General features: G+C 42.1%; 3 protein-coding genes across 4 annotated transcripts; 1 reads left to right on the forward strand and 2 right to left on the reverse strand.

Moving 5' to 3' along the window:
* Positions 1–445: 445 nt before the first annotated feature.
* Positions 446–10,055, reverse strand: malt1 (MALT paracaspase 1). Its single transcript, XM_061071382.1, has 17 exons — positions 9,799–10,055; positions 8,719–8,885; positions 7,915–8,036; positions 7,485–7,632; positions 7,211–7,395; positions 6,985–7,084; positions 6,842–6,889; positions 6,205–6,228; positions 6,069–6,113; positions 5,035–5,238; positions 4,355–4,532; positions 4,142–4,213; positions 3,914–4,041; positions 3,196–3,345; positions 2,493–2,650; positions 2,271–2,396; positions 446–1,504 (listed from the first exon to the last, which is right to left on the reverse strand). Exons 1-17 carry the CDS (start codon positions 9,945–9,947, stop codon positions 1,091–1,093), a joined length of 2,418 nt encoding a protein of 805 aa, XP_060927365.1. The 5' UTR covers positions 9,948–10,055; the 3' UTR covers positions 446–1,090.
* Positions 9,989–16,998, forward strand: prlrb (prolactin receptor b). Of its 2 annotated transcripts, none has more exons than XM_061071383.1 (9): positions 9,989–10,657; positions 11,706–11,795; positions 12,301–12,433; positions 13,192–13,361; positions 14,861–15,027; positions 15,352–15,493; positions 15,589–15,682; positions 15,770–15,839; positions 16,193–16,998. In XM_061071383.1, the coding sequence occupies exons 2-9, from the start codon at positions 11,735–11,737 to the stop codon at positions 16,952–16,954; spliced, it is 1,599 nt and encodes a 532-aa protein (XP_060927366.1). In that variant the 5' UTR covers positions 9,989–10,657; positions 11,706–11,734; the 3' UTR covers positions 16,955–16,998. The 2 variants fall into 2 exon arrangements, with proteins under 2 accessions (XP_060927366.1, XP_060927367.1); XM_061071384.1 differs by having other exon boundaries at positions 16,196–16,998.
* An 850-nt stretch (positions 16,999–17,848) lies between these two features.
* Positions 17,849–24,919, reverse strand: LOC133001764 (selenocysteine insertion sequence-binding protein 2-like). Its single transcript, XM_061071449.1, has 17 exons — positions 24,745–24,919; positions 23,751–23,860; positions 23,393–23,649; positions 23,095–23,309; positions 22,925–23,000; positions 22,744–22,841; positions 22,473–22,613; positions 22,312–22,386; positions 22,128–22,184; positions 21,896–22,016; positions 21,588–21,754; positions 21,359–21,485; positions 21,067–21,244; positions 20,731–20,951; positions 20,425–20,579; positions 20,120–20,300; positions 17,849–19,954 (listed from the first exon to the last, which is right to left on the reverse strand). Exons 1-17 carry the CDS (start codon positions 24,751–24,753, stop codon positions 19,839–19,841), a joined length of 2,304 nt encoding a protein of 767 aa, XP_060927432.1. The 5' UTR covers positions 24,754–24,919; the 3' UTR covers positions 17,849–19,838.
* Between the last annotated feature and the right edge of the window lie 248 nt (positions 24,920–25,167).

The raw sequence follows: 25,167 nt of genomic DNA on the forward strand, positions 1-25,167 counted from the left end.
ATACTCTTTCTTTAGCACAAGTTTAGTTATTTGTCAATTTCCTCTTCATCCCTTCATCCTCAGACGTTTCTTAATCAACAGTTCCTCTAATAATTTATCATCTTCACCTCGTGTGTAAAGCTGTTGAGCTGGAATCCTTTTCAGCTTCGGCAGAGTTCAGGTGTCTGTGTGTGGTCCGTCCTGCTGCAGGACTCAGTTTCTTATGTAAGGAGATTAATTCATCATGTGCTACAGAGTCACACGAATATACTTCTGAACGGTGGGTGGCATATTACGCCTGTGCTCACAAACCTGTGGGATTCGTTAAAGTGTCCAACTAGCAGAGAAGGGCTGGACGATACGGCTAAAATTATATCAAAATAAAAATTATGATGTGGATAATTATCACAATAAATTTCACGATATGATTTGTTTTATGTTTAAAGACAGATTTTCTTCTCCTGAGTAGAGGTTGCAGCTTCAAACTTGTCTTTATAAGCAGAGAATGAGAAACACTTAAAAACACCTTACAGATCAATTATGTGTTAAACCACCTCATTGCGTTTACAAAATGTGCACACATTGGATCAATATGAATTGGGCTTGATGAAAATCGCATTGTGATCATACTGATATTATTTTATTGCCCAGCTGCTAAAACCATGCAGTCTCTTTAAGCAAGTTTCAGGGTTGAGTGAGGAGAAGAAGTATATTTTTATAAATGTAACGGCTAAACAAGGAAGTCAAGAGGAGCAGCAGGGAATGTCTTATACTGCCATCCTGAGGGGGCAGTGACAATAACACGTACACACAGAGAATATTTACTCTGTAAAGATTCACAAAACTACGACTGAAGAAAATAGCCTTTGTCAATTCATGAAGATACTCTCTTTATCTTTTCGTAGAAATGTATTTCTAAAATCGAAATCTAAGAATAACGTCAGTTTAACAGCTTGTCGATACAAATAGTGGTTAAAGGTTTAAGAATATAACTTTCTAAAAAATATTTTCCATTGACCAGTATGCATGAGAAAGAGCAGCAATATTCCAGATATATTTGAGATTTATTTATAGCGTCTATTCTGAGAACAATGATATTCCAGCGGCTGATTCACTGCTGCTGAAGCTGCAGGCTGTTGATAAACACACTGTGCAGCTCGTTGATGTCGTCGCTGGCCTCTATAGGGATGCTCATCCTGCCTGGAGAGGTGGAAAGACTTTCATAGTAGGAGTCTCCCACTGCACCATGAGGGTGCTGAGGGGACAGGCGGCTGTGGTCCTGGGCCTGCAGCAGCCCGTGATGGAGGTGGAGGCAGTGTTCAGGCCTGGGGCTGTGGCAGGGGCTGTTTGACGGGCTGTGGGGCATCAGGCAGGTCTGCAGGCAGCTGTTCTTGCGCATGGCCCCGTGCAGGTCCAGTCGGGCGATCAGTGGCTTCCCAATGTTGATGCTTTTGGTCCAATGGACAGGATCGTTGTCCATGGCTGGGAAGGTTCCCTGAAGGCACACGGTGAACACCAGCTCCTCCTGATGCACGCGAGGAGAAGAAGTAGTATCAATAAAAACAATGGGGTCATTGTTGATGTAATGTTAAGGTGGATTAATGAGTCATTTTATCTACTGCGATTTTTTTTAAAGTGGCTCCATCCAAGCCAGTCTCTCTCGCTCCACTGATGAAAAACATGCTGTGAAGCTTTATGCAAACAGTCAAGGAACCTGGAGGATAAATCCTGGTGAATTTGGTGATACCTTGACTTATCATGTAGCCTCTGTAGTTTTATAGAGTGAATTATCTCTACATCTACTACATAGAATAGCAAAACAACTGCCACATAGATTTCAATTCCCTGAAAAACAAAATTCTCCAATATAAGTGTTCAAAAGAAAATATCTGCAAAACTAATGACATGCATCTGATGTCCTGTGTTTGAGAGGAGTTTAACAGTTGTCTTTTATTTTTCTTTATAAATTGAGAACAATAAATACTGTAGTTGTATGCCTCCGTCAACTAGTGTAGTTTCTGTCTACATCAATGTTTTCCAGATTCATATAAGGTCACTGTGACCTTTGACAACTGAAATCTGATCAGCTCAACTGATCAAAAGTTGAAGGAAGTTGCTCAACCAGCAGAGCCACCGTGACCTTAACATACGAACGTACAGACGAACATGATGCATCCGGCCACTGGCTATCGCCGGCAGGTCAGAGGGATGAACACAAATCTATTTCTGTTTGTGCAGACATCCGACTTTGAGAAAGCACCATACGCCTAAATAATAATGCCGTCTCTTACCCTGAGCTTCTGCAGTGAGCTGAGTCTGGTGTAGAGACAGTGCTGCGGCAGGCTGCTTGACAGGAGGTAGATCCCTGTCTCCTCTGGAGTCTCTCTGTTCATCTCTTTAGGATCCACATCAAGGTCCTGCAGGGAGGAGAGGAGGCAGGTAGCATAACGTCTGAATCCTACCGAGGCCGCACTTTAAAGTTTGAGAACCTGTGTTCATGACAACATACTGACCTGTGAGAAGTCAGTGACGTGAGCCTGGCAGAAGGACATGTCCTCGGGCTTCTTAACGATGTGAGTGTAAATGACGAGCACGTTGGAGAACTCTGCAGCGAAGCCCAACTTGATCTGAGCCCCACAGTCAAAGTCGAGACTCATACTCTCAGGAAGCTCTGGAAAATTACACAAAAACGGTCATTTCGAGAACTCAAAAAGTTCAAAAACTGGTGTTTTCATAATGGTCTATTGTTTTTAAATAAGCCATTTACTTTAAATGTTGAAAAAGAAACAATCTCTTTCTTTTTCGGGGTTACACTCTGTTTTAAGCTGTAAGTATATACACATTTAATTGATGGTAAAACACTACAATGTGTATGTGTAGTATTTGTCAACAGTATTTAAATATATTTTAGCGCTTCCAATCTCTAGGTCGGAAAAAAATCCCCAAACTATCAGAATTATTGTTTTCCTCTTCCCAGAACAGATGTCTTCTATTTTCTATATGCAACGATTTAACAGCTGATCGAGGAGTGATAACATTGTGTTCCTCACACAATGTGGGCAATTATATATAATGTGAGAGAGCGCTACGTGCTAAGTCAACATTAAGCAGAGTCAACATTTGAATGTGCGTACTGACCGAGCCGCTGTAAGCAAATAGAGGCTTCCCACAATTGTGATAACGTATTATAAACAAATATGTTAAAATGAAACTCACCGTGAGCCTTCGCCCACTGTCGGCTTTGAGCGTGAGCAAGATCAGCGCAGTCGCCAGGCAGAATAGGATCAGCCAGAGCTCTCCTCTCCGACAGGCTGCTGCGGATCTCCAGAGCCTGCTTCCCCTTCGTAGCATCAAACTGACCCATGTCTGGACAGAAACATTTACAATCACTCGTCACTGTGTCAACAAACGTTTTTACTGTATTTAAAACCTCCTAAAATATCCAATACTTCTAGTACATGAGTTGAACCTGGATCCACCAAAAAGTATGTGCCACACTGTGAGAGGCATGTTGTTTTAATTTCATTTACAAAGTGTCCTTATCCCAACTTTAATAGTCAGGGCATCTTACAGTCGTTTTTATCCATTTACTCTGCATTTAAAAGGAAACTCCATTAGCCCACATGCACGCTGATACACGTGCGACATTAATAAGGCAAAGCTACATTTGGTTCAGTCTTAAGCCTTTATTCAGACATAAGCTGAAACACATCCCATCACATGCAAGCACAGCACACTGGTGTTTAAATCTTATTTAATAATTTTTCTTCATGTTAGCCTAATCTTCCCAGTCGCAAATATATTTGTAGATGAAGTGCAGCCTGAGTTGCAGTTTAAAGGTTCTGTTGATTACACGCTTTCTAATTCACATATTAAACATATTGATCCTTTATAGTTGTACTTCATGTTGCAGTATGTAGTTTCTGTTCCTCACCCTCGGCGACTCGGTCCAGCACCACGGTGATCTTCTCATCGTCCAGCAGTCGCTTCTTTAAGAACTTGACAAACACACCATTGGTGAAGCCACTGGAGCTCAGCTCAAAGGCTTCGGCATCCTGGCAGCTGCACAGCAATATGAGGAAAAGAACATTTGATATTCTTTTAAAAGAAAAAAAAAAAAATGTTGTGTATAATAATTATTTAAATGATGTTTCAAACTTGCGTAGCGTATCCAAACACGATGTTGGCCGTGACCCTCAGGACAATGTTAGGAGCGATTTCGTCATAAATATTCCTGGAACATGAATAAATTTATAAACTTCTGAGATGAAACCGAGGTGATAAATCTATAACATCTCTATGATTAAGTGGTTAGTCTGCTGATCATTCTCTTAATTAATTGACTCATTTTTGTCAGTAAAGAGTGAGCACTCACCTTTTCCTGCACATGTCCATCAGAAAAACATTGAGGCCTGTCTCCTTCTCCTGCATCAGCTTCAGGATGCTCTGCACACACAAACAGTTGGCCGATCTGTACGGGTTCGGTGCGTCTACCGGCACCATGAAACTGTTGCCATAGTTCTCATATCCATGACCAGCGTAGTACAGCAGACCTTCAGAGAGAGAGAGAGAGAGGGAGGGGGGGTGTTCATTTCAATCCAGTACCTGGTTACAGAGGAGGATTCTGGCTACATAGATGGTTCATGAAGGAAGAAAAGGTTTTACAAGGATCTATGAAAAATCAACATTTCAAAGCTTTTCAAGATTTGGATTTATAAATACTTTCTTCTTTATATCCCATATTTCTCTCATGTAATACAAACCGTGGAATTTGTTTTCTATGTTTGATGGGCAATGACAACCCAGGAGTTTAACGTTATGATGGACTCAGAGTTATTTGCAGTATACACTATGTAGATTCTTTATTTCTAAGTTTAAAATAGTCAAATTTGGGGGTTAAATCCATTTCCTCTGTCTCTGTATCAGTTTTCACATGTTCATCAGTCCTGATGATGTATGAAGCTTTAATTCATATAATGTTTTGGGTTGTGAATGTTTCTGGACACGTTTACACATCTAGAACCATCAGGAGGAAAGTAAAAAGTCCCAACACACCATAGACTCCCTTGTGAAGAAGCAGCAGGAACTCGTCGACAGCGTTTCTCATCTCGGACTCCGTGAGGTCCAGCAGCGAGACCACCTTGAAGTTTAGCTGCCGCAGGAGGTTGGTGAGGTCGTACACGTCCACCATGGGAGCCTTGAGCTGCGGGTGGTTCTTGTAGGAGAGATTGCCGATCAGCAGGGCCACTTTGTCAGTCGCTGGGAGGCAGAAAAACAGTTCAAGTCAAACTATGGGAGAGAGAAACTCACACAGGGTCGAACGCGGCAGCGAAACATGTAAATTTACTCAAAGGTCTCCAGTGTTTATTGCAGCAGACAAGTACAGTTCAATGCAAAGTACAAATTCAAGAGAGAAGTGTCCAGCAATATTCTGGTTAAAATATTGTAATAGATACATATATAATACATTTCTTTATATATGTAACACGAAATAGATGTATTCTAAAAATCACTTTCCACAGACTTTTTCACTGCCTATTTAATAAAATCTGCTAAAGATCCTGGGTTGTGTTTTTGTGTTTTGTCTCCGCCTCAAATTTTATGATATTTGATTTGTTATCTATGTGACAGTGAAGAAGAAATTCCCCTTTAGCATAAAACAACTTCCCATAGTAAACTGAACTACGTAAACTCACTACACACACAGGAAGGAAGTGGGTCACAGTGCACTGACTACCACATACAGTGACATTTATAGCCACCTGACCTGTTTTAATACCTTTTTTTTATATAATCAGACCTTTGTGAATATATAAATGTTCCTTTTCGGTGGACACTTTGACAGAAAGGTATTAATTAAACTCGATGGTATTTTTCTGCCAATATTCTGTTGTTGGGCTTCAGTTACTGTTTGTGATAGTTGATTAGAAAAAAGAAAGCAACAAGTATCACATCCTTATTTTTTGAAAATATAAATATACTAATAGTATCAGACACAAACAGCTCAGAGTAAAACTGTGATATGAAGAAAAAAACACAGTTAAGAACACAGTGATCACATTTTCCTTTTGTGTGAGAAGCACTCTTACCATAAAGTTGGTCTGGAACACTGTTCAGGAAAAATTCACCAGAACCTGAAGTCAACACACAACAAAATGATCACATAACGAGTGCATGTGTTTGGATAGATATGTATAAATAGTTGATGAGCACTTTTACGCTCACCTCCTCCAATGGCATAGAAGTCATCTAGGAATTAAACATATGAATACGTCAGCATCAAGTAACATGAGCAGTTGGAGAAAAAAAGCCTCTTTTGATTAAGGAAAAGAAGATGAGAGAGAAGGTGAGCCTCACACCATCAGTGATTGAGACGTCCCATAAATAAATCGACAGATTCAGACCAGTGTTATTCTGTGTTTTCCTTCCTGTCAATGAATCCCATGAAAAGTCAACAGTGAGTTAATCTGTCTCTCAATATTTCCCCACTTCTCTATTCCATCTGTGGCAGTCCATGGGTTCCTACCTTTTTTCTACTGCTGGGCACTGTAGTTTTTAGTATGCGTTTTAAAAAGATGTACTTTATTGATACCAGATTGTGAAATTATTGATAGTTTGTAGTTTTCGTGGGATTTGTTGACAAAAAGGAACAAATATAGAGAATAGTGTCAACCTTTAACTTTAACAGAATTAATTGAAAAAGACTAAAATTAGAAATCATGCATGTGACACCTGGAGATAAACCCTGTGAACATTGTGCTTGTTAGTGCCTAAGTAAAAGTTATGATTGACATTTGCATGCACCTTACACCAGCGTATTGTTATTCAATTGCCATTTACTACCCAGGTCTTTCAACTCTACCTTCAGAGCACTCCATTGCCCCTGAAAACTGGACAGATATCCTCGGTGCTTTCAGCCGAGAACAGAGCAAACAGTCACTCAGACATGATGACAACAGAGCTGCTTCGATTGAGCTGTAACAATGACACAGCAGTTTGACATACCTGTGACCACGTCGACTTCATTGGTCCACATTCGCTCGGAGCTGCCGCTGCTGATCTCACAGCGATACCTGCCATTGTGATCCTGCGTCACACGAGGAACCTGAAACACACAGCGAGCCATCAGCGACTAAGTTGAATGTCTCGTAACAAAACAGGTTATGTCTTTAAAGGTCTGACACAATGAAGACGTTTTTGCAATATGGACAATATGAACACAAATCCTCACCGTGAGCTTCCTCTTTGTGGCGTTGAGGATCGGAACTCCGTTTCTGTGCCACTGGTATCGAGGGATCGGGCGTCCCACGGCGCCACACTCCAGCTGGAGGGTTTCCCCGACATGCAGCTGCTGGGACTGAGGCTGGATCACCAGCTTCAGCCGGCCCTCCAAGGATTGATAGCTCTGCCCCGGTGCTGGAGGGAGAGGGAGACATCATTGTGTGTGTGTGTCGACAGTAGTAAACATATTCGGCAGTCACAAAGCAAAACTTGACCTATCTTACCGTAAGGCAGGGTGACACTCAGGACGTCCACCTGGGCCCACTGGCTGAACTCAAAGGTATCTCCACAGTTGACCCTGCAGATGTAAAAGCCAGCGTCCTTCAGATGGACCGGACTTATCACAAGGTCTGGAGAGAAGCTGTTTGGCACCTGACATTGTGAAAATGTGAATCATATTTACCACATAAATATCAGGGATACTGGTGTACGGCAAGGACACGATACAAAAGAACCTTACCCTTAAAATAAAGATCAATCCTGCATGAGCCCCAGTTTACAATGACTTTACTTCTAGAATGATTCAGACAGCATCGTTCAACAACCTCTCGTCTTTCCAACCCTCCACTGTGTGTGTATGTGTGTGTATGTGTGTGTGTGTGTGTGTGTGTGTGTGTGTGTGTGTGTGTGTGTGTGTGTGTGTGTGTCTCTCACCTCTTCCTTACTCTTGAACCACTGGTACTGTACTGGAGCTTTGCCCACAGCGTGACTGCTGAGCCGCAGGTTGTGTCCTGATGTGAGAGCCACTGACTGGGGCTGGATGAGAATCTGCAAGGCTGAACATCGAAAGAGACTTTCAAACAAATCGCCGTCCCAATAATTTTGAATGACCTCAGAAACTGAACAACACATTTTGAAATGCAACCACTCCTGAATGCTTTTCAAATACCACAGACTGATATTTGACTTGCAAGTTGTGCAATAACAAAATATGAATTGCTCTGTTTCAGTGAACAACTTCCAATCTCAAGATTTAAGCCCCTAATTCAAAAACTAAGATTCAAGATACAAAATTCAGATCTGAGCATGTGGCACTTTAGGAAAGGCAATAACCGGGAAAAATCTCAAATAATTTATATTCTGTAAATGACTCATGGATTCTCTTTTAATCTGATATCACAGAGAACAAACATCTGCCTGACAACACAATACCAGATCCAGGGGTTGTTCTGCTCTACAATCAATCAATCAATCAATCAATCAATCAATCAATCAATCAATCAATCAAATTGTATAGCCCATATTCACAAATCACATTTTGTCTCATAGGGAGGGCTTTAACATGGTGTGACATCGTCTGTCCTTAACCCTCAGCAAGAGTCAGGACAAACTACTAAAAACCCTTTTAACAGGTAAAAATACGTAGACACCTCAGAGAGAGCCACATGTGAGGGATCCCTCTCCCAGGACGGACAGAAGTGCAATAGATGTCAAGTGTAGGAAAACATCAAACTCTACCTGATGGCTTCAGGCATTGCACAGCCTCTGAGTTGCCCAGAGTCTGGAGGTAGTCCATCAGCTGCCCCGTGGTGCAGCCTCGCTCGCCCATCAGCCTCAGCAGCATGCGGCTGGGGCTGCCCTCCAGCTCCAGCACCTTCAGGGAGCACACCTCCATGTCGTCAGGGCTGCAGAGAGCCGGGGGGGGCACAGGTTTCAGACACAAGAAGCTCAATCAACTCAGGTCGTCAGTAAAGATGATTATACACTCAGGGGCGACTGTGGCTGAGGGGGAAGAGCGGTCGTCCTGCAACCTGAAGGTCGGCAGTTCGATCCCCAGGGTTCCGAAGGGTCCTTGGCCAAGATGCTGAACCCCCAATTGCCAGACCAACAAAGTGCGGCTAATAGATGCACTGTGTGAATGTGTGTGTGCATGTTAAACTGTAATGTAAAGATCTTTGATTGGTCATCAACAGACTAGAAAAGCACTTTATTAAAACAAAAACTTAACCACAGAGTAGATCCTGATTCACACACGTAGCTTAATAATGATGAGTGTAAATATATAGTGTTTCATATACAGGCTACATCCAGACATTCAGTGTTTTTAAATCAGACAAATTTAGATTTATTTATTGTTCAAAATCATTTACTATTATGAAACCTGATGGTGCACAACTGTTCCTGGTCTCTCTCTCTCTCTCTCTCACTCTCTCTCCTCAACCTCCCCTCTCTCTCTCACTCTCTCTCCTCAACCTCCCCTCTCTCTCTCCCTCTCCTCAACCACCCCTCTCTCTCTCCTCAACCACCCCTCTCTCTCCTCAACCTCTCCCTCTCTCCTCAACCCCCCCCCTCTCTCTCTCTCAACACCTCTCTCTCTCTCAACACCTCTCTCTCCCTTTCTCTCTCTCTCTCCTCAACCTCCCCCCCTCTCTCTCCTCAACCTCCCCTCTCTCTATCCTCAACCTCCCCCCCTCTCTCTCCTCAACCTCCCCTCTCTCTCTCTCTCTCCTCAACCTCCCCTCTCTCCCTCTCTTCAACCACCCCTCTCCCTCTCCTCAACCCCCCCCCCCCCCCCACAGTGTCTCATTTCCATCGCACCTGACTCGGAGTCGCCTCTCGACACCAACGATCTCTCCGAGTCGTCGCCATCCCCGGTCGCAGGATTTGTCCAACACGTCGCACAGCTTCTTCACCAGCGGCTCCCTCAGCAGGAGGATCTTCGTGGATCTGTCCGAGGAGTCCGACATGATGACCGGAAGCTGGGAGGGGGGGAGGTCACCATCAGACCGGACGCTCTCGCGCGTGGTTCACTGCTGCACGACAGCCTCAACTTCAACAAAACTCCAAAAAGTTTACTTCCTGGAACCAAGCGACCCGGACACGCCCACTGCGGGGGATACGTGTGTCAAGATGATTCACTGTAGGTGAACTTTAAAGGGATAGTTCACAGAAAACTTTAAAATGCACTCATTATCCTTGTTTGAGGATATCAGAGGATATTTAGTCATAAATCACCATAAACATGGTGTAAATGTGGCAGTTTCCAGTCGAGTCACAGGAGCAGCATGGAGGCAGGTTGTGGTTTTATTTGGTGGTCGCCAGTTGTTTATTATAGTTGAACTTGTGAGTAGATAATGATAATGATTTTCCTTATCTGGCTAATCCTGTTGAAGTAAGACATCTTGTCTCGGCTGCACTCTTTGGCTGTTTCTCAAGTGACACATAGTGACGTCAAAAGAAACCCCTCCCCTATCCATGACTCCTCTTCCTCACATGAACACCTGAGCCTCAGACTCACCTGTGCTCAGGTGTGAGGAGGTCTGAGGAGGTGTTCAGGTTGAGAGGAGGTCTGAGGAGATCACTGTGACTGAAGGATTCTACTTTTCCTCCTGTGGATGCGTCAACATCATGCTAGATGTAGGAGAAGAGGTTGACCCCCGTCCTAAGCCGCTGTGAGGTGAGTGATCTCTACAGGTTCGGTTTTATCTCATTTCTATTTCCTGTATTCTAATTTTGTCAAATACATTTTACTGTCCTTGCAGTAAACTTATTATATGCTCATGAAATCACTGTGGAGTTTTAATTTCATTTTAGTGTGTGTGTGTGTGTGTGTGTGTGTGTGTGTGTGTGTGTGTGTGTGTGTGTGTGTGTGTGTGCGCAGGTCAGTGTAGATATAATATAGGTATGCATATGTAGGTCACAGGATGTAATCAAATACTTTATGCTTAGTTTAATGTATTTGAAGGACAGACAATAACTAAAATAATAACTGTCACTTTAAAAGGTCTCTATATATGCAGGTTTCATCACTTTCTCCAATCTACGAAACCATATATTTAATGAGAATTTACAAAGCAAAAATACTTAAATTAGACGTCAGCCTCCTTATGGAAATTGCACTGCAGTTCTACTCTGTCTGTGTGCAGCTGATCCACGACTCATCAATGTGAACCAATCAGGAATCTGCAGACTGCTCACTCTGAGGAAATCAATACATTCTCATCGAGTCCAAATTCCTGCGGAAGAGCTGCAGAGGACTTTGAAGCAGTCGAGCCTCTTATAGCCGAGAAGCTGAGTTACGCCATCCTCCTGCCAAACACAACTGTTCACATTGTCTGACCTGTTCTGGTCAATCCATTTTCTTTTTGAAAGCAACAGCTCCAGTCTGACCTCTGACTCTCATGAGTCTCTGTTCACTCGACCCTCTGACGCTAACTGTGTCTCCTCTAAGGTTCTTTCTCTGATAAAATCCACTGACAGGATCATAAGGTGCTGACAGACACATTATAAACGTTCATGTTGATTCTATCATCATTCTAACAGTAAATCATGTTCCACCAGCATGGGACGGCCACAGCTGGCGTGTATGTGTTGGCTACAAAATGTGAAAATGATCATTGGTTATGTTTGTTGTTCTTTCACGCTGCCTGCTCCTGTTTGAGGTGAAAACAAGTCGCAGGCGAGCCCTCGTTGACCTCGCGCTGTGATGTCACTTTGTGTTACAGGGCACAGGAAGTGAAAGGGTTGTGCCAGGATGAGGACAGATCTCGGGTTGGCTCTGCTCTTGCTGCTGTCTGCAGCTGTTGAGTCCAACAGTAAGTTCAAAGTCTTGAATGACGCTATTTATATATCCACATGATTGCCACTAATTGTATATTAAATACACAGAAAAAAATAGTTTTACTCAGTTGTTAAACATTGATTTATAGATAAAAACTTCTTAGGATGTTTTTTTATTTTCCAGTTCTCTTTTGGCCACAAAGAGCTTCATTGAAAAACAAGCAAAGGCAAAGTTTAGATGTGTTTGCATGTGACATGAAAAACATAAATTCAGAGGAGCCGTGCCAGCTGTAAATATTTGAAATTTACACAAATTTCCTTTTTGCCTCCCTCACCCTGGTTGGACAACACGTGTCTTAGAACCTATGTAAATAAACCAAAATAAAAGTCTCTGCTTTGTTCAATCCTGCTGAAGGTCAGCATGTGAGCAAACCAGCCCTTTACCAAGTGAATGTCTGAATCATAGTGTCACCGTGCTTTTTGTTTTTTTATCGTGTCACTCCTAGGGAGCTGATGCTTGTTTGTCGCATGTGTTGCCAGGCATGTCTCCACCAGGGAAACCGGTCCTCCTCGGCTGCAGGTCCCCTGAGAAGGAGACATTTACCTGCTGGTGGGAGCCGGGCTCTGACGGGGGGCTGCCCACTACGCATCGCTTCCTCTATGAGAGAGAAAGGTCGGTCCAGTCACCAGGTTTTGTGCCGTTTTGATTTCATATTAATTAGAAGATTAGTTTTTGACATTTTCAACAGCAGCAACACAAGGAAGGTGAGAGAGAGAGGAACAACAAAGGTGCCAAGCTGGAATCCAACCAGGATTTTAATGACAGTATAGTGTGCACATTAACTACTGGTGACCCAGTAAATCTCACGCAGGTTTATCGCCCACGCTGAGTGGCAGTAAAGCTGCTGCTGCTTTAAAAGAGTCGGTGGAAAACTACCAGCTCCCTTGTTCACACACTTGTGCTCAGTCAGCTTTGCACGATTTTTTTGTTGCTTTGGAAGTGAAGCTGCACATTTCAAACACTTCACCTGTGTGACCCCCACTCGACCCGGCCTGAGGGCAAAAGGCCAACACTGACGGTGAAAGACATTTTGAGGACGACTATGTACGACTGTTGTTTCATTACTTTGGTCCAGACAAAAATATCTGAACTAAACTTTTGGATTTGATATTGTCATTCCCCTCCACTATGTAACTAATAACATTACCTTTACCCTCACAGTATGCAGTACCTCCTAATCACCAGCATGTCAGTTTCAGCAGTTACCTGTGCCTCACAGAACCACTCATGGCTATTTGATAATTGGTCTTATTAATACATAAAAATGAAAATAAAGTTTAGTTACATCTCTGTGAAAGATGCTCTTGTCCTTCCTGAGCTGTGTTCATCCACCTCCTGGTCAGTGAAGGACTTGTTTTGTCTCCCTACAGACTGGAGGGAACACACGAGTGTCCTGACTACCTCACTGCAGGGAAGAACTCCTGCTTCTTTGACAAAGTCCACACCTCCATCTGGGTGGATTATTATCTGACAGTTGTGGCCTCCAATGCATTAGGGAACGCCACTTCAGACCCCTTTAAGATTGATGTCATGGAGATTGGTAAGTAGCAAAGATTTCAGTTCATCTACCTTCTTCTTGTAATACTCCTTGGGTCTTTTCCTGCGATATTATAAAAACATAGAATATGAATAAACAGATAATTATTTTACATCACGGAATCAAGACTGACATCATAGCTGATATCACAGCAAGGGCAGTTTAATGATGCATTCCTGCACCAAGGCCCAGTAGTCCCCTCAGATTAAATCAAGCTGCACCAAACTGCACACATTCATATATAGCAGGTCCTTAAATGTGCCTGATTTTTTTTCATCAAGATCCGTTAACTCTTCCCTGGGAAAACAGTGAAAATGTCGAAAGAAAATGCTATGTCTCGTTATTCTAAAGTGATCCAAAACAATTTCCTCCCTCCGGATCTTCACCGAGATTGAACGGTTGCTTTCCTGACTCGTATCACATCCTTTCAGCCAAGGTTCACAGTAATCCGTCCAAAAGTTTCTCTGTAATCTTGCTTACAATCAAACCAACAGACAAATGGACAGGGGTGAAAACATTAGGTCCTTGACGGAGGTAAGAAACAGGCTGCGAAGTCGAGAGAGATTGTCAATAAAATCGAAGAACAAACAAAGAATGACATGGAGACAGATTCCTGGAGGATAATGGAGAATCAGTGCTGAGCTCATCAGTGTCTTATGTCAGTGAGACACTTTTAACCATTGATCACCACTCAGTCTGTGTATTTGTTAGAGTAGAAGTTAAAACAGCTTAAAAGCACCTGCATCGAATGGAGCTAATTATTGGCACAGTTGTATTTATTGTGCAGTTTTTCTTCTGCTTAGTAAGGAATGGAAAAATACTGACGGACAGACGTGAGGCACAAATGAAAACCCGAACAGAATGAGGCGGAACTGGTTTGTGCCTAGTGTAAACCTTGGGTAAAGTCTTGGATCGGATTTCACACCTCTTGTTTGGTTATAGGGGCATTTGAACATGTGCTGTATCTACAGTACATTTGGAAAGTGAGTCTTGTGAGAAAATAGTAACTGCAGGGAGAGGGATCTAAACATTCTCTGAAAACAAATATTTAAAACCACTGTTGTTTGTTCTGGGCTCTTAAAAACCAATTTCATGACTGAAATGTCTCCAAAAACGATTGGATGGATTGATATGAATCTAAATGTCTTCTATGACCCTTTGACCTTTCCTGGGACACCAACAACAGCTCATGCTATATTTTCTTTCCATGCAGACTCTGCCCTGGTTGTTAAATGATGTTGGTTAATTATGTTATATCAGATAGTCTTCTGTTATTAACAATGGGAAATGAGATTTGTGCAAATGTTCCCTTTTGTAATAAGCTCAAAATAAGCTGTAGTTTTAATGTTTTGGTTGATTTGCCTTATTTGACTGTGCACACCCTGTGATGTGACATTTTGCATGCTCACATGTGCAGCCCTCATCAGCATGTTAGTGTGTGGATAAAAGCATTCAGCTCAAAGCACTGCTGTGCACTGTCTTGTTGTGTCCCCTCCTGACAGTGATGCCGGACGCTCCTGGAAACATCAGCCTGCGGGTGATGAAGAGGGAGGACAACCCGTATCTCCACGTGCGGTGGGAGAGTCCCCAAAACACAGACACCAAGTCAGGATGGGTCACCATTAAATATGAGCTCAGATTTAAACAAGAGAACAGCAACGAGTGGAAGGTGAGAAACACGGCACGTGGTTTTTGTTTTGTGCAGGAAAGAACAACAAGAGTATGTGTGTTTATACAATAAAATCATTGTCATTTTAATGTTTATTTGAAGTAATCCTGATTTGTCGGTCTAATTTGTTCACATCAAGTTAAGTTTGTATAAGCAACCGAAACATGAGCGTGTGTTTGAAGAAATCAGCTATAATAATAATACTGAAATGATGTGACTGGTCTCTGACTTTGTTGGGGAGCCGTCATATTTTCCATCTTTTTATACAGTCTGTTGGCCTAACATTGGTACAAGGTGAACATTGGATGTTCTATCTTTCTCCAGGAGTACACGTCAGGAACACAAACCCAATTCAACCTGTACAGCATCGAGCCCGAGGTGACGTACGTGGTTCAGGTTCGCTGCAGGTTAGACCACAGCTCCTGGAGCGAGTGGAGCAACTCTTCCTCTGTGAAAACCTTTAACTGTACGTTTCAGACCTTATTCTGGCTTTTTACAGCAAACAGCAACTGATAATTTCCATCAATAAAAAAACATATGTTCCATTCTTTTCTTGTGTAGATCCTCAGAGTGAGAAACCATTCTGGATATTGCTCTCCAGCCTCTCTACAGTTCCATTTCTAACACTGTGTGTCTTGGTCATGAAGAGGAAATAGTATGTATCTCCTGCAAAGAATGATTTACGTCTTTGTGTGAAATCAGGGAGATGAGGATAATCTGACTCACTTTCTTTGTTACTCAGTGTGAAGCAGTGTCTTCTGCCCCCTGTTCCTGGTCCAAAGATACGAGGAATTGATGTTCATCTTCTCAAGGTAATACTGAAGCTGTACTTCTTAACCATCATATCCAGAATCTAGACCCTGGAAAGTCCTTATTTTACGAGAAAGAAAGTCATGATTTTACAAGATGGAGGTCGTAATTTGACGCTATGTTACAATGTTAGTATAAGAAGATAAGTCTGTGACCTTAATTAAAACAAGCATCTTGTTAAGTTATACTTCACAAATAATGAAATACATGATCATTTGGCTCATCAGCACCACATTATCGGGGATAAACTTGTAATATGACTTTTTATCTCAATTACAACATTATTCTCAAAATGGCCAAATTACTCTGCTGTCTGTTAACAATCTGCTGAATGACCCTTCACTAATTCTTCCAGAAGGGGCGACCTGAAGATGTCAACAACGCCCTGATCAACAACCAGACCTTTCCTTCTGTGTCGGCCTGGAAGGACGAGAGTGAGGAGTATTTAATCGTGTCTGATGACGTGCGTCTGCCAGACTCGTACAGTTCTCAAAAGAGGAAGAAAAGTTTGACTATTGCTGCTGGCCTCCTCTTAGACTTTGAAACCCACTGCAAGGAGCTGTCCCTGAGCCAAATGGACAGGGAGAAGGCCGAGGAAAGAAAGCATGAAATAAATAACTTTGCAAACAGCAATGCGTCTCTCTCAGGAGTGGGTTTATTTAAAAAGGAGACACTGCCAGAGGCCGCAGATCAGACGTGGTCGAGCTGCGACCCTGCTGAGAGCAGTGTTCTCTCAATCTGCGGTTACGTGGATATTCACAGACATAAGAACACGCAGGAGGTGGATGTGAATGAGGTGGACTACACCAGAGTGAAGGAGGTGAACGGTGACAAAATTCTCATCCTCCATAAAGACAGAGTCCATGGCTGCGAGGATGTTCAGACGCGAGAGGAGAACATACCAGAGGACTACAGCAGGGTGGAGGAGGTGGTCGGCGACTATCAGCTCCTCCTGCAGAGACAAAGCTCCTCCTGGGAGAAGAGTGATCGCTACACAGTGTTCACCAATAAGAAGCCGAGAAATCCTCATGAAACTGGAGCCTGTGTAACTAAAGTTGGCCCAGATCTAATTGTTAGTGAATATGTTGATACTTTCCCAACACCGCCTTTAATGTAAAGTGTAATTTCACATGAAATGTCCAAAATAAAAAAGACAGATGATCTAAGTGATTTGCAAAGATTTTAACAATTAAATGAGCCATATTCTGCTCATATTCAGGTTCATAGTTTGTTATTACTTGAAAATGTTTACAAGCTCTAATGTTCAAAAACAACACATCACTTTCCTCAGACTGTCCATTGCTGCACCTCCTATTTTCACCCCCTCTCTGATACACTTGATTTCAGCTCCTGTCTCTTTAAGGCCTCCTGATTAAACCAAGTCTGGTCTGATTGGTCAGCTGGCCCACTGTTTTGATTAGTCATGGTCACCAGAGGAAGAACCATGCTTACTTGGATGATCCCGTGATGTGTCCCCTGTTAACGTGTGGTTCACAGTGAATATATAATAATACATTGTGTCAACTATCAAATGCAGATATTCAGGGTTTCTTGAGGATGAATTTTTGACCATCCTCACACATTACTGTATATGCCACAATAATTAAGTATATGATATCTGTACAGGAGAATAGAGCCTGTCTAATTCCACAGATACTCCCTTCGCTCTCTAAGCAGTACCCCAGCTAATTCAGTTTTAGTTACACTGAAAATTTGTTAGCATGAAATTAATGATTTATTTTGGAAAGAAAAAAAGAATCATCAGACGAGAAGTTGGTGTTTCAAATGACACAAAACGCAGCTGATTACTTCTTTTGACTTTAAAGTTTGAATCGTTTAATTAAGAATCACAAATAATTGGATTTGTTTTTGTAAACACGTATTTAAGTGAGGAATTCAAAAACCAAAGTGCTTGACTTTGAGACCAAAATGATTTTGGAATAAAACATTTCACATGTGAAGCCAACACAGGCAACTTTACCTTACATTGTACAAAAGGACTTAAAGACAATTTATTTTTGAAAGGATTTATTTAGGGAGTGAGATCATTCAAATATTAAACATCTTATGATTTGTTTGTTTCATAGAAACAAAGACAGCAGACTCAGCTTTGTCAAACATTTGTTTTGTGCAGTTTCAGAATTGTGTCTGGTCTCGTGTGGCACTTTGCAAAGAGAAGTGATTCTTTTGGCCTCAGGTTTAACGACAGACGCTTTAAGAATCAGCAGCATGTCTGCGTCTCGGCTCTATTTCTGAACTGAAGCTGTAAAAAAATTATCCCATGAAAATAAATTATTTTCTTTAATCGAAATAAAGAAATGTCAGGAATAACTGAATATACTAAAATCAGATAAAAATTCAGTTAAACATTGACAAATAATATAATTAACAACCAATCAATTTTTTTTTAAACTTTAAACATTTTTTGTCAGTGCATCAAGACACAATCATCTTTGACACAACCTCATGTCCTCTGTGCCTGAACCTAATCCCACAACATTCACTGAGGTTCTTGGTCTGCATTTAAGACTTTTCAAATCAGACATTGAATCAATAGTTCACAACTAAAATGTTAATTTTAGTAATTTTGACTTTCATAAGTGATGATCAGATAATCAGAAGTGAATCTTCAGCTCAATGAAATCTTAATTCAGACTTAAGTTAGCCCTTTTCAAACATGGTAGTGTATTGCTTGTTGAAGGTGATTGTCACTGAGCAATTTCAATGACTGTAAAGTTGTCTTTAAATAAAGAAAGAATTAATCAATTTTCTAGTTCTTTATAACATGTGACTCAACCACAAACAGGCTGATTTTCCTATTAAAATAACTTAATTTCTGGCAGCCCAACATATTGTTCGTTGTACCACACTCTACTATGTAGTGCAGTCTCTTTTGAACAACTATTTTCTCACGTCATTTTTTCAAAAGGTAAATTAATAACAAGGTTTAATTTCTAACTTTAAACTCAAGCTAGTTGTGCAACGGTGGCCTGGAGGTACGGACTGGGCTCAAATAAGGATCAATGAGATCTTGTGATTATGACTAATTCATAATAACAAAACTGAATGTTCCAACACTGAGTGTAACATGGAAGTTACACAGGACCACAAGCTGTGTCACAAACCCACACACCACAGCAGTTAGTGACAGGTTTGACACATGCTGTGTGTCCAAGTTTGAAAAGTGAGAAAACGTTGTACACTCACTTATTAAATCGGCTTTAAACTTTCTCCCAAAAGCAAATACAAGAAATGAAAGTGTCATCATGTGTGGTTACTTTGAGTGCTTGGTTTCTAATTGGTTTGAATCTTTTCTACATTCACAAACTTAAATTCCCTGAGGAGTATTTTCCTGCAGTTTTACAGAGGGAGATAAACAAGCGTCATTTCACAAATAAAAAATCTCACTGATCCATATTTCAGCCCGTACAAGATGCCGACCCGAGCCTGGCTGCAGAGCGTCTGTGAATGTCCTCCCTCCTATCTCACATCGCTTCCACTTATTTCTCTAGTGTTCCTGTCGATAAACTTAAGGTAATTCGTAAATAATCAAAAGCTGCAACACAATAGCTAAAACAAAGTGATATCTCATTATTCCTTAGTCTGTTCATATACTACACACAAAATTCATATTGTGGGATTGTTTTTCAAGTGACAGCTTTGGTCCTAGTTTCTCAGTGGTTCATTTCCAGTTAAGAAACACCCTCACACACACACACATCTTTTATATACACAGATTTGCCAATTTATCTTAAACTCGAACACAAAAATATTACTCTGGTCATTAAGAAAGAAAGAAAGAAAAAAGATTCATTGCCAATATTAGCAAAATTATAAATGTCCTTACAAATCCCTCAGGTTGAGCTCTGCTGCAGCAGACATACCTTGTGCTGCAGTTATTCATAATAGGAAATTAAGTCCATCCTCGTTTATTCTTTGCTCGTGATCAGCACGTGTGGGTTCTTCTTTTTTCTTTTTAGGCACTGAGGGCTTCACCACTGTCAACTCTTCACATCTTCATCAGTGTTTGCCGTACTTTCACTGTCCAAACACAAGGAGTTGAGCTGCTCCTCATAGTTCAAATCTGTGTTGTTGTCCTCCTTCTGCAACATTGTTACTGGAGGAAGAAAAATACAAGATTATTATTTAATTTGTATTCAACCATAAATGCTGAACTTTTTGAACTTTTCTTGTCTTATTGAACTATTTGATTTAATCACACAATGTATTCTCTCCCTTTGTTGTACAGTCCTAGGATCACATTGTATAACCAGTAACTTACTGTGTTCTGGGTCCTCTGGAGCTGTGCTCTCAGGACTGGGCATGCTGCTGATCTGCAGCTCCTCCTCACTGCTCGCTGGCTGTTCTCCCTCGGCCTGGTTGCTCTGCTCCACACTTGCAACCATCACCTCATAAGCTGTCCGGGCCTCAGAAGACAACTCGATCATCTGGTGGTATTGGTCCTGTAGGAAACACAAAGTCATCAGCTTTAAAAATAAATATCGAAGATAGTTTTTTATCTTTGACAACAAAGCATAATTCATGTTACATCTATTTTGTTAGTGATCTGTGTGAATTAAACCTGACCTGTGCACCATCATAGTTGAAGATGCCCACCAGGCTAACTGGCACCGCCTTGTTGACGCAGCGACCCAAAGCTTTCCTGGAGAGCCCAAACACAAAGGGGACCCCCTGCTCACGACACGTGTCGATGATGTTGTGCAGCGCCTCGTCCAGGCCGCCTGTGGAAGTTGACAGTTGAGTTCCCAGGTTTAAACTTGTAAAACTAGAGCTAAATTGGAAAACTAGTCCTGCTTCTTGATAAATGTACAACACTAACAATATTTGCTTTCATCAAACTCTGTTACACTGTTAACCACAAGGACACAATACCTTTGGATTGGATGCGTTCACAGTTTGGGGAGATGACGACGCATTTGACCTTCCCGAGCTTGAGGTGCTTCAGGACCTCTCGGAGCCCCATCACGAGGCGTCTCTTCATGCGGGCCTTCATGGGGTCCTTATGGTACAGGCGGTCCTGGAAACGCACCAGCTCCCTCAGCAGCGTCGTCACACACTCGTCCACATCTTTGCTCAGCTTCTGGCTGCAGTACCTGACACAAACGATAACAATTTCAGTCAACACATGGGTCAACACAATGAATACACAATGAACACACAACAAAGATTTGTACTTGAAGCAGGGTAAGGATGCTTTGACAGTCTTACTCTCTGAACTTCCTGCTGTGGATTTTGGGCCGGCTGACTACGCAGGCCACAGGTGGGGTGGTTTGCTGCTCTGCTGATTCCTCCTTTTCATTCTCCTCTTCGCATTCGCTCACCATAGGGTTTGTGCCACTCAATTCAGACTGATCGTCCAGATCCTCTGTAGGACTCCCGACCTCATCTGAGATTTGAGAAGCACAAAATACATTCAAAACAAAGACTGACCTAATCTACTTGCAGCTGTGATAACCATAGGACTCGATTATGTTCTGTTTTTTCACACGCTTGCTCTGACCTGTGATATTTATGTCGCTCTGCTCTTCATCTGCATCATTAACAGGTTTGAGCGCATCCTCAGAAACCAGACCTCTCTCCTCCAGCAAACGCTTGTGCTTCTTCTCCTCCCTTTCCTTCAAAATGACCTGAGGATCACACAGACACATGATGATAAAAGGTTGATCTGCTGAAATACATTTGTATAAAATGTAACCCGTCTGTATTTTTTTTGAGGCAAGTGGACTAACCTTTTTGAGAGCAGTGGGTTTCTTGGCTTTGGGCACCTCTCTCTGCTTTCCTTTCTTCACCATTGGGCAGGTGGAGTCCAGAGGATTGTGTGCGACTTGACCCTGCTGCCGGGGCGGCTTCTTCTGGACGGACGCCTGCTTCTGGACAACAGGTAGTCCCCCGCCAACTTTTAAAAGAAAGTTTTAAAAGACACTTATTCATGGCTTCATTTTAAACATTTTACCAACTGATCTAGATCTGCAAAGTATGTCTTAATGAATTATTATCATCAAGAACAAGACAAATGAAGAATTCATCGATGACCCACCTGAGAGAGAGCATGCTTTGGCTTCTAGCTTGGCTTTATAAAGTTCGTGCTTCTTCTCCAGTTCGAACAATATGTTCCCGATGTCTAGCTGAAAAGGAACTTTGCTTTTCTTCCCAGACACCTTTTCAGTTTTTTTAGAAAATCAAAAGACCAATAACAGGAGTAAAAAAACAGGCTTTACCTGGATTATATTAAAGGACAAATGAATCGAATGGAAGCTGAAAAAACTAACCTGTCCTTTCTTAGTGGTCTCTGTGGACGGAGTTTTTGCTCCAATTCTTTGGTTTTCCTTAACAAAGGGAACATAGATATAGCGAATTAACCTCCATCTAAAATATTTTAACGACAATCCATCGACTCCACATGTAGAAATGTGTAAGCTCCACCCCTCCACCCCCATTACAACAAGACATTACAACTGCATTGCTGCTGCTTAAGAATCTGTTGGTCCCAGTCAGAGCAGGAGTCAAGCCTGGAAACTCCTCTTCATCCTGACAAGACAAAGACAAATCATCTTCCATCCAATATTTAAAATGAATCTCCATTTAGTTTAAAATTTTGAAAAAATTGTATTCACCTCAAACTTTGGAGGCTCCTGATAAATTGCTTCAATCTCCACTTCCTCAACGTCATCATAACCTTTATGTCTGTTCTTCCCTTTCTTGCGCCTCTTCTTCCCAGCAGTGCCCTCCTCCTGCGCTGCCGCTTTCTCCTCCATCTGACAAGATGCAAAGAGGGGAAGAGAAAACATGGTCAGAAGTCAGTTGAAGAGAGGAGGGAGCACATAGTAGAATGGTCCTTGATATTTTAAAACCACATTATTATTATTATTGTTTTTATGAATTAACCTGCTTAAGGTAGCTGGTGATTGGCGTTTCTTCTTTAAGGACGATTCTCTTCGGAGGCTGACAGGCGACTTTAGCCCAGGATATCGACGCTGGCTGATCTGTTCACAAAAAACAATGATACATCTCAAAATACTATTGACTTTGCTTTATAGTCGTGTGACTTCAAGACGTTTCACCCTACCTGCTGGGATGGCAGGGGGATCCGGTTTTACATTGATGCCTTTCTGTTGGAGATCAGGCCGTGGTGGGGATCGTCTCTTGGAACACAATTCAAAAGTAACAGTAAAGCAACTAGTTCATGAGTATAATCACAACTACACAGTAACATATCGGACTGTTCAGTGAGCTTACCTCCAGGGTAGATGCAGGCGGTCGCATTTGAGGGCTTGTGACATAAGGAATTGGACCCAAGCGCTCTTTCTCAAGACGACAGCGGGCTGCTTTTCTTGGTGGAAAACCAGGCAAATCTGGGAAATCTGCCATCTTCACATCAAATGGGACCAAGTTGGTCGGTGCTGGTTTTGACGTCCCTGCAGAGTTCAAGGCAGAGCTGGTTCCTCTAAAACCTGCAGATCAATTAGAAACTCTTTACTCTTGTAAAACAAAAATGGTTCGAAAATTATTATGTGATTTCCTTTGTGATAAATACCTCTTCTCTGTGCATCCGTTGTGCTCTTGTCCATGACTCTGCTTTGAGCTGCGGAGCCATCGTTGCTTCTTGATGCCTTTGGAGACGGATACAAATCATCAAACGGAACCCATACCTTTGCTTGTGGATTCAGTGTAGACCTGTCTCTCCATGGCAAATCATCACTGGTGTCTCGAGCCCGCCAACTGTTGTTGGAGCCCTGATTCCTGGGTACGTCTCCTCTTCTGGCTGCCCTTGGGCTCGGACCTGACCGGCTCCTGAAGAGATCCAACATTTACACAAAGTACAAGTAGCTGAATGTTTTACAAACGTGTCCCAGGCCATTAGGTCCATCCTATTACTGGCATTGATTTCTTACCCCTCTGAAAGACGGCCAGTCTCTTCACATAAAAAAAGAGGGGGCGATGAAGCTCTGTGAGACTCCGCCGGCTCCTCCATCTGTCTCCTCTGGGGTTTAGGGTCAAAACGCTGGACAAACAAAACCACAACACAGTTATTTAGCCTGACAGTGTTTCCCCCATATGCAACAAACAACTCCATATTTATTTATTCATGACTTCATTCACAGATAGGTCCTCTCATCATTGAAAGAGGCGCATTATGTTTGTTTTACTGATTATTATGATCTTAAAGATGATCTTAAGAAGTCACATTTACTTAGCGTTTGTTGCATGTTTAATTTAAGACCTTTTGCCAAAGACTAGACTGACTCAATTTTGATCCCTATGGTGAAAATGTATATTTATATCAAGGGAAACAAATCAAAAGGACTGAAAAGTGCTGTTGTGGACATTTATCAAGTTAAAAGATCATATTACAGACGTACCTATGCAATTATCTTATTCACCATTATCATCACAACAATAACAGTAATATCAACAACTCTATTACGTATCTAATAGCAGGTTAAGTGCTGAGTGTTAAACGCGACCGTTGACAGACACGTTATTGACCGTTAACTGGAACCGAGCGGAACCACAGACGTTTCATACCCGGGATCTGATCACTTGATCCGGGCTCTGTACTCTCACTACACTCGGTGACGTGTGCAAAGCTCAGATCTCTCTGATAAGACAACTTAACCTAACCCTTACCATAACCCTGACTAGTAGCTCGTTTAGTTGACAGTTTGTAGTCCTGATTCATACGTGTTCTATAAACTGTCAGCTCCACCAGAAGCTCGAGAGTTCGGTGGAAGCAGCTGTGACTTCCTAAGCATCATCTACACACACACAGCTAAACTTTGCATTTAAAAAAAAAGTTAGCTTTGGGGTTGAGCTACTTGCACTGGCACACGTTAGCATCGCAGGCTAGCTTGCTAAAACAAACCCCGAGACGCTACATTTCCTTACCTTCTCCATCTTTCTGTCAGACTCCTTCCTAGACGCGGTCACGTGTCCTCATGTTCGCCGGATGTTCCGCGTGTTGTCAAACTCCCAGAAGAAACTATCAGCCGGGCTAACAAGCTAGCAACCTGTTAGCTAGCACCAACAATCTGTTAGCTAGCAACTAGCAACCTGTTAGCACGGAGGCAGCTCCCGGAGCCTGAAGGCAACAGTTGATGTTTACGTAGCGTTTGGCGAGCGGAGCCCACAGCGACCCCTAGTGGTGTTACCCGCGTGTTACACATCAATCCCCACAGAGGCGTCAACCTGACAAAGTGTTTATGTTTTTACTCAGTTAACAACTCAGCACTTACGCACATGTTTGCATCTGAGGAAAACACAACCTGCTATTAGATACGCAATATAGTTGTTGACATTACTGTTATTATT

This window comes from Limanda limanda, chromosome 5 (assembly GCF_963576545.1).
Source record: "Limanda limanda chromosome 5, fLimLim1.1, whole genome shotgun sequence".
Taxonomy (NCBI): domain Eukaryota; kingdom Metazoa; phylum Chordata; class Actinopteri; order Pleuronectiformes; family Pleuronectidae; genus Limanda; species Limanda limanda.